Here is a 13,247-nt window from a genome sequence, read left to right as displayed (position 1 = left end):
TTGCATCCATAAACATTCTTTCCAATATAACTACACACAGATCCCTTTCAAGTTTCACATCCAATTAATTTTCTTTTCCCTAAGAGCATGGATAAAGTCGTTTTTCAATAAAATATAAAAGAAAACTAGTGTAATATTTATGATATAATAAACCCATATCTTCAGACGACTTTTTTGAAAGAAACTTAATGTTCCTTGGTTGCTATGAATTTTATATATGATGGTTTTGACAAAAAAAATAGAAGATTTATTTGTTCTTGATATAAATTTCATTTCTGTCTGTTGTCACATGGTATAGCAATTTACATACAGCTTTCATGATTTGTAATCCTAGCACACATCTAAGCAAAAAACGATATTATGAATCTTAATAGAAACTGAAATGATTTGTGGTCGGATTTGTATCGTGCCAGATTTTAGCACTTTATCTGAAACATTCTTCTCATATTGAGTAGTTTTCATCAAAAGATCATTTTTCTATGGCTGAAAACCATTTTTCTTTATAAAAGCAGGCTAAGATCCAGAAATATCTTAAAGGATGAGCTAAAGATTTTTTCTTTTTTTTGAGATTATATATTTCTATGTGATTTAAAAAAAAATAGGGGGAGAGTTTGAACACTTCAGGACTTAAAACATTCAATTTTTTATCTGAATGATTCTCTAATGTCTGCCAATTTTTTTAAACAAGAAGATATCTGATTTTTATTTATGAATAGAAAGTAACACTGGGTAACCCCCTGAACTGCACCAAGTCTAAATGATTGGTGAACATAAACTTAGTCTGACTGTATGACAGTTATTACATCTTTGATGTTTAATTTTCTTGTAATCTTGACCTTTGACTCCTACTTGATTAGATTTATCTTCAGTTGACCTGACTTACTACTAAGACCAAATGACATGTAAACTTAATCTGAATTTTTGCCATGGTGTTAATATTTAACCAACTTGTGACCTTGAATTTTGACTACTTATTGATTAAAATCTTTTTGACTGTAGAACTGTTGATCATAACCTGATTGTGACCTTGACCAAAACCATCTTGTGACCTTGACCTTTCTTGAGTACTAAATGATTAAAATCTTCATTTCCTGGAATGGACAAATAGGTTTATAACTGTAAGGGTTAGTGAGTCATCTTTTTTCTCTCTCCAAAATTAAGAAAAAAGTGTTTTGTTTATTACAGCTAAGAGTTTTAACTAAACCAGCAATGTAAATATTTTACAGAAAAACTAACTTGTATTGTGGGATTACAAACCCTCAAGCATCTCCAAATGGCTCTTGTACTCAAGGGAAATCAAATATTTTGTTCACAACTACTTACTAAACCTTCATCATAAACACCAGATTAGATCATAACTACCAATTGCCCTCTTGTAAAATTAACTAGTTACAAAGTTATCAAAACCTTTTACTTCAAACAAACCTTGCAACAAACAATAAATACATGGAAAATTTACTTTTAACAAGAACAAATGAAACATTTTCTGACCAATTTAATAATTCCATTTCCTTCTTCCCTGACAACAAAACTATTTCAAAAGATAATTAATCTCTTTAAATGGCATGCATGCAATATTTAAAACTAATAATGCATTTGTTTGTGATAAACTAACATTTCATAAAACTCAGATGAATCTACTCTGTGTTCTGAGCAAATCTCTCAAGGATTTGGTTCAAGAATGTGTTGAAAGATGGGGATCCCTCACAAGAAAAAAAATCTATTGGATCTTCGTTATTTTGACAGCTTTCCTACGATTTGATGTGGCTTAATGACAATTGATATGGGAGAAAAACTTCTAAGATCATATATCATTCTTCAAACCAATTTTTTCCTTTTCCCAATATACAATTTACAGCACAAGATTATGAACAACTGCAAGCAGCAAACCATACTCTTATTAAAAGCCCAAAATAAGTTGTTCACAAAAAAATCAAACATTTCAATCAAAAATTTAATCATATCTTTTAAGACAGACATGTAATACCCAATGAGTACCTCAAAAACCTAAATGATACTTTATACAGTGTTGATATTTTTTCAGCCTATGACAAACGTTTTCTCCTACAAATCCATCTGACTAAAAGTACTACAAGGCCTGTTCTACTTTCCAAACTGCTTGTGTAATTTTCCAACTTGAGTAGGAATGCCAGACAAATACCATTATGATGTTCTAATGACAAAAGCTACTTTCCGTTCAAGACTCTGGCCATTTTGTGATCAATTACAGGTAAAAGTTTGACATCTAAGGTTTTAACAACAGGAACTCCATTTCCTTTGTGTTCTGGTTATACAATAAAGCTAGAACTGTATGCAGATGGGCTGTCATGTAAACTTTAATTGGACAAACTACCTCCTCCACAAAACTGTATTCATAGTAATTAATTCCTAAATAATCTATAGATATTGGTAAAACAAGCACTTGATGGCAACTGTTATTTGATATTAAATCTCTTGCATGGTCTAGAGAGCAAAAATTGTGTAACAAGTTGCTTAGTGCTTATTCGTATTTCCTGATATGTTTGGGTGTTTGTCAAACACATACAAACTTGAATTTACGTAGAGTACAAATAGATATGGAACTTGAAACACAAGACTTTTACTATCAGGTACTTACAGAGACATAATTTAACTTTATTTGCTACACAAACTTTCTTGACAGAGAGCAACAATCACCATCATGTTTTAAACCATATTAATCCTATTTTTTCATTTTCAAAAACAGTGTGTCTTCTAGTTGCCTTAATTGTGACCTTGACATTCAAACCTTATTAGTATTCATCAACTCTGGTATTTGAACAAGTCTTTGACTTTGACCTCGTGGATCCTGTTAAGTCATTGAACAAAGTTATACTCATTGCAAGCTGGAGACCTAAGTAACACATATCTCTGTCTGACAAAGGCAAATCCAGAGGTGTTCCAATTAAGCCTTGTTTATTTTTTCTGATTCTTGCCTTCATCCCTTTTATATGTTTTAATGTGAAGAATCTTACTTTGACTTTAATAAGAACATTCTTACTTTGTACCGTAACAATACAAAGGACATTCCAATATAATGTCTTGAAAGTCAAAATAAAATTCGAAGTTTTTGTTATAAACAAAACTGATGGCCACTTAAAAGCAAAATATCCTTTCCCAGTCAAATTAAATCATGCAACTTCTCAAACTTCACTGTCAATTCAATTCTGTAAATGAACTGATAAATTAACCACCAACCTAAACATGTGTCAACAATGTTTCCATATATCTTTTTATGAAACCAACCCATCCTTACCAATTCAAAATAATTATTCATTCTCCTCTCAAAATTCAATCATAAGGCATTATGATTGAAATTTGAGAGGAGAATAAATAAATAAAAGTACTCGATAAAATTATTACATAATAATAATATGAAGACTCAACAACAACTTCAGTTCAGAATATCAACTTAAACGTGATGCAGTTAGCTTTAAAGTTGATGGATCTCATATACAATCATTCAAATATCTGATAGTTTTTTTTCGCTCGACTTAAGTCCTATCATTCAAAAGACAGATAATTCTAGTCAAGATGTCATCTTCATTCATTAATATCAGATTAATAAAATCTTTTGATGTGTTCATACATTTTCTTAGGTCTTCCCTTTTATACTGAGAACCTATAGATTTGACATTAATAGCATTACACAGGTCCATTTATTTTTTCAAATGGATTTTCTTTCAAGTTTTGTGGAAAAAGTTCTGATTACTTTAAATAAAGATTATTTCTTCACTGTCATAGCTGTTAAATCTGCTAGGATTCTACATCAAAGCCCTTTTACAAAAAGACATAATTAGTTCATACAACTTAAATCTAAGTGCTACAAAGCAATGCAATGTCTTTTTGATGTAACATCAATTACAAGCCATGTTGTGGTCTCTATAAACGAATACTTGACAAGACCCTGATATCAAACTCCACTAAATGCTATTTTATTACCATTATCATGCATTAATATTTACTCAGTAGTAATATATCTAAGTGAATTTATATGTTGTCTAAGTGTATTTCGAAATCCCAGTTCTCTCTCTCTCTATCTACCCTCTATAATTAACAAAACAAGTTTCATGTTCACATATTGAAATATAAATTATTACAACCCATATCAATTCAATTCTGATAAAACCAGCTCATTTTGTCGTGACAGGTCTTCAATTTATAGCTGCCAACAAAAATTGTCTGATATTGATGTGTTGTGGAGTATTGTGACTACTGTAAAAGGTTACTTTTTTTGTTTTCAGGTGATATTTTCTGTCTTGGATGTTTTATGGTCAAATTGACATATACCCTTTATCTTTTATTTATTTGATGCGCCATGGTTCTGATTTTATATTCCAGTATTGTTTCATATTCTGCACGAAACCCATTTCATTATATTGAATGTTAACATCCATTTTGTGTGTCATTGTTTTTTTTACCAATCTCCATGAACCCTTATAAAGATTGATGGCTTTTAGTGCTACTGTCAGAACTGTCCATCTCAGTTGCTTCAAGAAAAAAGTCAACATTAGATTTAATTGGGTTGAATTTCAGTTTGCAAATTAAATGTTTGATTCATAAGATGCACAATTATTCAAAATATTGCCATAACAAACAGTCTGTTCTTGTGTTGTGGCATCATCTATGTGTTTGCTAAGGTCATTGGAACATTAGCTATTTGCTCTACTATGTGTATGGTTTAAAAGTGCAGATTCTTTTAAAAGAGACTTTCTTAAGCTTCATGATACAGACAAAAGTTTATGAGATATTCATAAGCTGCATGAGCATTCATATACATAAAAATATAATTGTTCAAGACATAATAAAACAATATAAGAAACACATTATGATATTTTTTATTTCATTTCATACATATTCATTATAATCTGTAATAAATAAAATAATAAAACGGAGATGATAAAAAACAATATTGAATGAGAATCCACCAGGAATTAAGACACATTGTGATACATATATCAAATGAATGGATCAATAATGGGCTAGGAAAACCTTCAGAAAATTCTTTACTTTGCAATTAGTGTGAAAGATTTCTCTGTATAAAACCTATTTGGTTGATAAATGAGATCAAAGGATTTTGAATGTACAATAAATAACCAGATGATTCGGTTATTAAAAACCTACCACTGAATTCTATTGACATTACATGCAAACTAGAGGATAAAAGACTGAAAATTCAATACCACCTGTCAGACTCAATTAGATCAAAAGGCTTAACTTTGTAACAATATAGCTCCTGTGAAATCTTATAGGCAATCTCAATGCATATAATACTTGTCAGATGAGATGAGTGAAATTATTTTCTTATAATTTTTTTTAGAAATATGAAGAGGATACTTTCTGGAATATGAACAAGATCAACATTCTAGAATGTGAAAAGGATATTTTCTGGATTCAGTTACAAATCAGAAGAAAAGGTAATTTATTAATCCATATTGTAGTATAAGGTTATAATTTTCTTTTTGTAATATACTTGTATATTTATTTATTTATACTCTTGTGGTCAGTCAAATGTTCTTAAACTGAACTTCATGGTAATAATAAATCCAATTGATAAAATATAATAACTTACCTCCCTTCTAAATAATAATTAAGGTATACAGAGTTGCCTCCCCTTTTAAATATGTTATAAGTCAAATAGAGTTATGTCCCATTGTGTTAGAAATGTTAAATTTTAGTAAACTACGACAACAATGATACATTTCCACACAAAGCAAATAGTAATTGTTAAATTGTAAAAGGTTTATGAAAAAGAAAGGAATGTAAAATGTGAAGAAAACAAAAAACAATGCTCATTAATAATTATTAATTTGTGTATTTCTTGGTATTTTCAAGTGCATCTTGTTTCCAGTATGTCTGGTGGTATAAGTAAGATGATTTGAATTTGAGAAATATATAATATTGAATTTTGAATAATTAACAAAATAAAAATTTTAATCTAAAAAATATAAACATTAAAAGGTTTGTTTTAAGTGACAGAAAATATAAACAGAATGGTATGACTATTCTTTTTTAAGATCTACATAAGGAAAAAGCATGAATAGTAAAATATTGCAGTGAACAGGAGTTGAAACTTTACCACAAATCAATTTTACAAAATCTGACGAAATCTCAAAATTGTGGCGTGTCCAGCTTATTTGGTCTACTTTGCATCCATAACCTTTTTGTAAGGTAGGTTTCTAGATTCAAAGTTGAAATTGACATCCTAACTTAGGTTCCCTTCAAGTCCTTCTTGGTCAACAGTTTCTTTTCAAGAACAGATTGATGTGCAAATACAAAAGTACATATAACACTCAAAGTTCTTTTCTAACTGAAACAAACGTTAACCCTATATCCTAATTGGATCGTACTTTCTGACCTTTTTTAACAGAAGGTTGAACATGTAATCATAAATGTTCCTCATTCCCATCCAGTTAAAATGAAGGCACAAGTCTTTCCACATAAGTATCGCTTCTTATAGCTGTCCTTTTACTTTAGTTTTTTTTTTTGTTACAAAACTGATTTGTTGTTTTTGTAAAACTGATTTGTCGTAAAACACAACTCCCACTTCGCTGCTTGTAAGATGATAGAAGAGGCAACAACAAGATGTGACAACACTGATGTATAGAAATGTATACATTGTTGTTTACTCACTTGATTTGGCCCCATCATAGGGGGGTGAGGAGGCTGTGAATGGGGGGACGGCTGTGATGCTGGCGGCTACCAATACAAGGGACCAACATTATTTGATGGTGCTTTAGTGCAAGTTTAGTGCAGTCAATTTTAAGGCAATACAATGTGATATTTTAAATGGAATCAATTAAACTTTTTAATCTAGCCCCTTGATTTTTTTAAAGCCCAAATTAGTTTCTTATTTAGTATTACTGAAAACTTTCACCATAACCATATTAACTTCACACAAACACACACACTTATAAGATAATAGCTATGAAATTATATAAAATTCTTATGTTATAATATCCAAAACTTACATTTTATTATTTTATTAAACAGGAATCCATGCATTCAGCACAGAACAGAATATTATGGAATTTTGCATACAAAGGGAGTTAACACCATCACAAAAGTTAATACATATAACAAGGAAAGCAGAGTTGTCTCCCATGCCTTTATTATACAACTTATGTAAATGGGATGTCTTGATAAGAAATGATGGATGAAATTTGTGCATCAAATGTGTTTTATCAACAAAGAATGGAAGAAGAAAAATACTTACAGGGAAAAAACCAGGAGGCATTGGCCCCCCTGGTGGCATTCCATCCTGTGGGGGCATTTGTCCTAACGGACTCTGTGCTGCTGGATTCTGAAAAGATATAAAACAAAACTGTGAGATCATAAACAGAGGGAAATATTCAAGATGATTTATTTGATAAAAGAAATCAACCTGATGTTGAAATTGATGTTATTCATTAAGGAAATAATGTGATTGTTTTAAGCTGTTATCTGAAATTAAAGAATGAAATGTGTAAATTCTTGCTAATGTCATGAAATGTACATCTCAGGAAGGAGTATTTTCATACTGACAGCAAAAATCATAGAAGGTGACAAATTATACTAATTTCATATGAAAGATCTTTTGAGCACATATTCTAACAGCTTTGTTAGCAATACCAAGCAATTGCATTAATGCAAATGTCTGAGGAATTCTGCCCGTTGAGGAACTTCTCTTTAACAGTAAGAATACATAATAAACCGCTTATAACACACAAACATGGATTTTTGTAATGATCATACCGTTACTAATATTTTTTAAATCACAACCCAATAATATGGTTGAAAAGAAAATGTTTTGAGAAAATATTCTACCAGTTCCTGTTGATTACAATTTTTATCCACTCAAGATAATTAAATTTTCAGTAACTCTTACAATTTAATGTTTATAAATTGAACTACAAAGACTTAAAGAGTTGATAATTGTTGCAGTATTATGGGAAGTGTGTTAGATTCTGTTTTCTCCATTGACAAAATTGAAAATGCCAACTGCCATATCCTATATGGATATGGTTGGATATTACTTGTGACAAAAAAAAAGAAATCAACCTCAAAACTTATCAGTCAGACCAGAAAAAGATTTGAATTCACACAAGTCAAAAAAATCTTTTAAATACAATCAAAATTTTTCCTGCATCACATATAAAATCTTATTCCAAATTGTAAATCATCTCCTTTTTTTCTTTATGACAATAAGTTTCTATCTTGCAAACTCTACAAATAAAATCAACAAAAATTGATAACATCTCAAACCTTAACATTGCAGACAAAAATGTCTTTAATGTAAGAATTGATAATTGATGAGATGACTCCTTTTGAATCATGCAAATTTTAAGTTTTTGTAAACATTTTGTGAAACACATCATTGATTAACACTTTCCTTACTGAATAGAACTGTTTTAAATGTCAACATAGCTCAGCATAGCTCAGAAAAATTAGGTGGTTTCATTTAAAAGTACAAATTTATAAGCATGTACTTGGACTAATATAAAGTTGGGTTTTTTTTACAATCATTTGGTATCTATTCTGTTTTAGTTTTCTCTTGAAAAATAATATACAGTTGAAAAAAAATGAAATACAAGCTATGCATCACTGATTGCTTTTATATGCTTAAAATGCGCTTAAATACAATTATATTTTTTTCATAAGTGTCTTGTTTTGTTAAGAAATTAAGCCATTAACTATCCCATTCAATTCTATAATATTGAACCGAGAACCAGAACAATTACTTCCCCGGTTTAGAATTGGAGTTATTCCCCTTTGGTCATGTGCTGACTGATCTAGTATTTGATTTATTCCAATTTTTGTTTTTTTTTAAAACTATTGTTAAACTTATAAACCCTTTCCTTTCTTTATTAATGTTTTTCGTTTTGCACTACACACATACAAGCATTGGAAAGTCTACATTTCATTAAACCTCTCATTTAATCTTGTATCCTTGTTCACCTTTTCTGCTTTCTAGAAATTGTCAGCATCAGAAAATTCTAGAAATGAATGAATATACCAGAAGCAGAATTCCATATTACTTTAAACATCACTTCAAACTACCCATAGTTTGGAAAACCCATACAATGAGTCGACTTACGCTATTAAATGGTAAAGTTTAAATTACAGTATGCAACCAAGTACATCAAAATATTAACAATAATTTTAGGCTGTCCTTTACCTTTTTTTTTTAAATAGTCATATTTTTATATGTAAGTTACATCCTTTGACCCACTGTAGAAATCAATGCCTAACAACAGGTTCTATTCTTAAATTGTCAGATTTATTTAAAGAGTTACCTATGATAAGGGTCTTATTTGTCCCAATATTTCACTGAATTTCGGAATTCTATTTTAAGATGACAAGATATGCCTAAAAAAATTGCAATAATGTACTATCAGTTGTGAGGTTGTAGATACCCACTTTTTACCCTTTTCATAAAAATATAGATTTTGATCATTTTAAATAAGCTCTGGTTTACTGTCTACATTGTATCAGATTAACAAGTCTTTTAAATTTCAAACTCTAAAATCTTTTATAAATAGTTCAAGTCAATTGACCAATTACAAGGAAACTCACAGTACAAATGTACTGGATATCATCTACAAGGTTAATGCTACAATTCACAACAGAAACACGAGTTCCTTATACAATGTCAATAACTTGTAGAGTTATATGGTAAAAGTTTTCAAAGGGACTTAAAAGTCCTACTTTTTTTTCCGTATGGAATTTATTTCATTTAAAGACAAAGTATATAATTTGTATAAAAAGTTTCGTGACAGAATATAAAACAAATCAAGAAAAAACTATTCTCAACAGAGTTAAACAGAAAGTTCTCAGAGGGACTAAAAAGTCCTACTTTTTTTTTTTTCTGTATGGCATTTATTTCTTTTAAAGACAAAGTATATGATTTGTGAAATTTTCATGACAAGAGGACTATACAAATCGAGAATAAACTGTTCTTAACATGGTAACAGCTGTCGAATACAAGATCAATGTTATTCCACACTATACATATGTCTGATATCCTCATCTGTCTGCATATGTGTGTTAATGATAATAATGAACTCAGTTTTATAAAAAAAAAAAGTCGTGACAAGTACTGTCGTCTATATTTCCTTACTGTCTACAGAAAAAAAAACAAAGTCATGACAAGGAGTTGTATAAACATATCTCTGAACAAAAGATTCAAAATAGTGAAACTTCAACTATAACACAAGGCAGACAGAAAAACATATCTGTAAATAGGCCAACTAAAATAAATTAGTAGATTTTCATCCAAATTTTTGAAAAAAATGGGGGGTAATTTTTGGCCGTTACCAGAAATGGAAATGAACAAAATCCGGAAATCGTAAATTTTTAAAAATAAAAAAAATCAGGACAGGACAATTTCAGAGGGGCGCGCGGGAATGAAAATCTATCAATTAATTTTAATTGGCCTTAGGTAATGAAGTTTTGTACCTCAAGTGAGACAAAATGTGAAAATTGTCAAAATAGTATATGAGCTCAATTTTGTCATCAGTAAAAATGAACATTCCAAAGGTAAAGAGTAAATAGTTCTCAAATTATTGCACAGAAAAGTCTTAAAATGCCCATTTCCAATCAATCAAGAACCATAACTCCTAAATGGCAAAGTGAAAATAGTCATATTAAACTCATCATGATTTTGTCATTACATATATAAATTTGAAAGCATTGGTTGAACAAACTATCGTATGAACCAACTGGAGCTGCCTGTCTGTCCATTAACCTACTTGACAACCTATGCTGTAAGGAAACCTGGTTAACAATGAAGATATGCATGTATAAAACAAAATTGTCCTTGACCTCTAATGACACACTAAATCAAGTTCTGAGTGTATATTAAAATTGGAAATATAGTAAATTGTACCAGTGTATTTCACATAATCAGGACCAAACAATGAGTAAGGAATGGAAAGTATAGAGACATATAATGAGCCAAAGTGTATATGGCAATTTTTCTCGAGCAACAAAGAATTGGTACCAATGAAAATAACTAAATCCAAAGTATTTCACGCTGAGCAGTTTGATCTGAAATCTGCACAGGGATCTGACTCCTGTGTCAGAAGCAATTACATGAACAAGAATGTGTCCATAGTACTCGGATGCCCCACTCGCACTATCATTTTCTATGATCAGTGGACCGTGAAATTGGGGTCAAAACTTTAATTTAGGAATTAAAATTAGAAAGATCAGATCATAAGGAACATGTGTACTAAGTTTCAAGTTGATGTAACTATAACTTCATCAAAAACTACCTTGACCAAAAACTTTAACCTGAACTTCGCACTATCATTTTCTATGTTCAGTGGACCATGAAATTGGGGTCAAAACTATAATTTGGCATTTAAATTAGAAAGATCATATCATGGGGAACATTTTTACTAAGTTTCAAGTTGATTGGACTTCAACTTCTTCAAAAACTACGTTGACCAAAAACTTTAACCTGAAGCGAACGGACGCACGAACGAACAGACGGATGGACGCACGCACCAGAAAAACAGACCAGAAAACATAATGCCCCTCTACTATCGTAGGTGGGGCATAAAAATACTGTTGTATCCAAATTCGGCCCAAAATTCAGTCCAAACTTAGCATAAACTTCATGTAAATCTGATCCAGATCTTAAATACCCATACTGGTTTTTCAATAATACATGTTCTTCAGGATTTCGATCCCTCTGCAGATTTTGGATCTGTATAACTGATGTGTAATTGTACTTAACTAGTTGTACATCCTCATTTGAGCAATTAAAGCAGTTCAAAGCAAGTAGATGGGTATGAACCAAATGAACACCTCTTGTCCTATGTAAACCACATTTGTATGAGGTGCTGTCCAATAGCATAAGATGTATACTAACTAAATGAATTTCTCAAGTCCTTTGTGAAAAAATATCACAATCAAGAAACAAGTAAATAAAAAACAAAACAAAAACATTTCACATAATCTAAAAGATGTTCATTCATGAGAACTACAAATATAATATAGCTGGTACAAAAAAAAAGATCAAGAAGCTGTCAAAATGACAAACAATCAAGAGCAATAATTTATGAATGAAATAATCTTGACTACCATTTAGTTAGAAGAAACAACATACTACAAATTGAAAAAGATTGGAGTTTTCGAACAGATTTGACATAAAGTTACATATTCCAATAAACAAGGGACCATAACTCCTGATAAAAGAAGTGAAAATCATTTTCATGGAAATAGACATCCTTAGTCTACTGTCATCTTATGTTTTCAAGTTACTTACATAGAAACAGATGATGCTGCTAGACCGCTGTTGTTCCCTAAATACAATAATATGTTGTTCCCCAAATACAATAATAACCAGACTTTTTTAAAAATATGTGGACAAATTTCATGAAATTAAAACGACAGTAAGTTTGTCAGTATTATATTAACTTAAGGAGAAATGTGAATTTGATGTTTAAACTTAATATTATTTAACTACATGTACATTTTAGCTCAATATCTGCAGGCACCAACAAAAATCTAGCAAGTTTTGACATGTACAACTTTTGTGAATTTTCAAAGTAAAAAGCACCATTATTATGTCATAAAAGTTAAAAGAGTGTGCAATGAACTCTAAGAAAAAACACATAAAAATTCACCTCTATATTATGTATTTTCTGCAGACCTTATACAACTGGAGTTGTATCATTTACCAAAAGAACAGAGTGAGACATGGGTCAAAACATACTGAGTGTCCACTTTGAGGCTACAGGATACAAATTTGTTTCACTAGATTTAGATAGCCAGTGTGTTCAATAAATGTGTTCAAATACAATTTGAAGGGAATACACAAGTTTTTTAAAAAAGCCAATTTTTCTGCACATATTTGTCCAAAATATAATGTTTTAATTTCTGTTATCAAAATATAAAAGTATAAAACAAAACAGGACATGATTTTTTTTTAGCAGTGACACAAATTAGATCAGTTCTTACAGTAAAACCAGTTGAAAGAATTTATAATGATAGAAAATACAACCTGACAACATTTCTATTTTTTGTAACATAAATGTTATGGCATAAATTATTTTCATGATCTAAATATATCTTGGAATTCTTAGCCATTCCCTTTGTTATAATTCATATACAGTCATGTGATTTCAGATAATTCATCCTACAGTGAAACCATTATCAGCTAACTAGGTTATTCCCTTAGAAGATAGGTAAACATAGATCTCCAAGATCAGTATTTTTGTTTATAAGAATTACACCACTAT

The 13,247-nt window shown here is 30.3% G+C and overlaps 1 protein-coding gene across 16 annotated transcripts in view; it reads right to left on the bottom strand.

Moving 5' to 3' along the window:
- Nucleotides 1–13,247, bottom strand: part of LOC143084604 (single-stranded DNA-binding protein 3-like) — a 78,133-nt gene that overhangs the window by 38,850 nt on the left and 26,036 nt on the right. For 14 of the 16 annotated variants that reach the window (XM_076260835.1, XM_076260842.1, XM_076260840.1 and 11 more), the window contains 2 exons: nucleotides 7,235–7,321; nucleotides 6,652–6,717 (listed from right to left, as the gene is read on the bottom strand). In XM_076260835.1, the coding sequence (XP_076116950.1) occupies nucleotides 6,652–6,717; nucleotides 7,235–7,321 (153 nt within the window). The remainder of the gene's footprint in view (nucleotides 1–6,651; nucleotides 6,718–7,234; nucleotides 7,322–13,247) is intronic. The other 2 variants (XM_076260843.1, XM_076260839.1) reach the window with 1 other exon arrangement.

Source organism: Mytilus galloprovincialis, chromosome 1, assembly GCF_965363235.1.
Source record: "Mytilus galloprovincialis chromosome 1, xbMytGall1.hap1.1, whole genome shotgun sequence".
Taxonomy (NCBI): Eukaryota; Metazoa; Mollusca; class Bivalvia; order Mytilida; family Mytilidae; genus Mytilus; species Mytilus galloprovincialis.
This window is presented reverse-complemented; position numbering and strand designations above follow the sequence as displayed.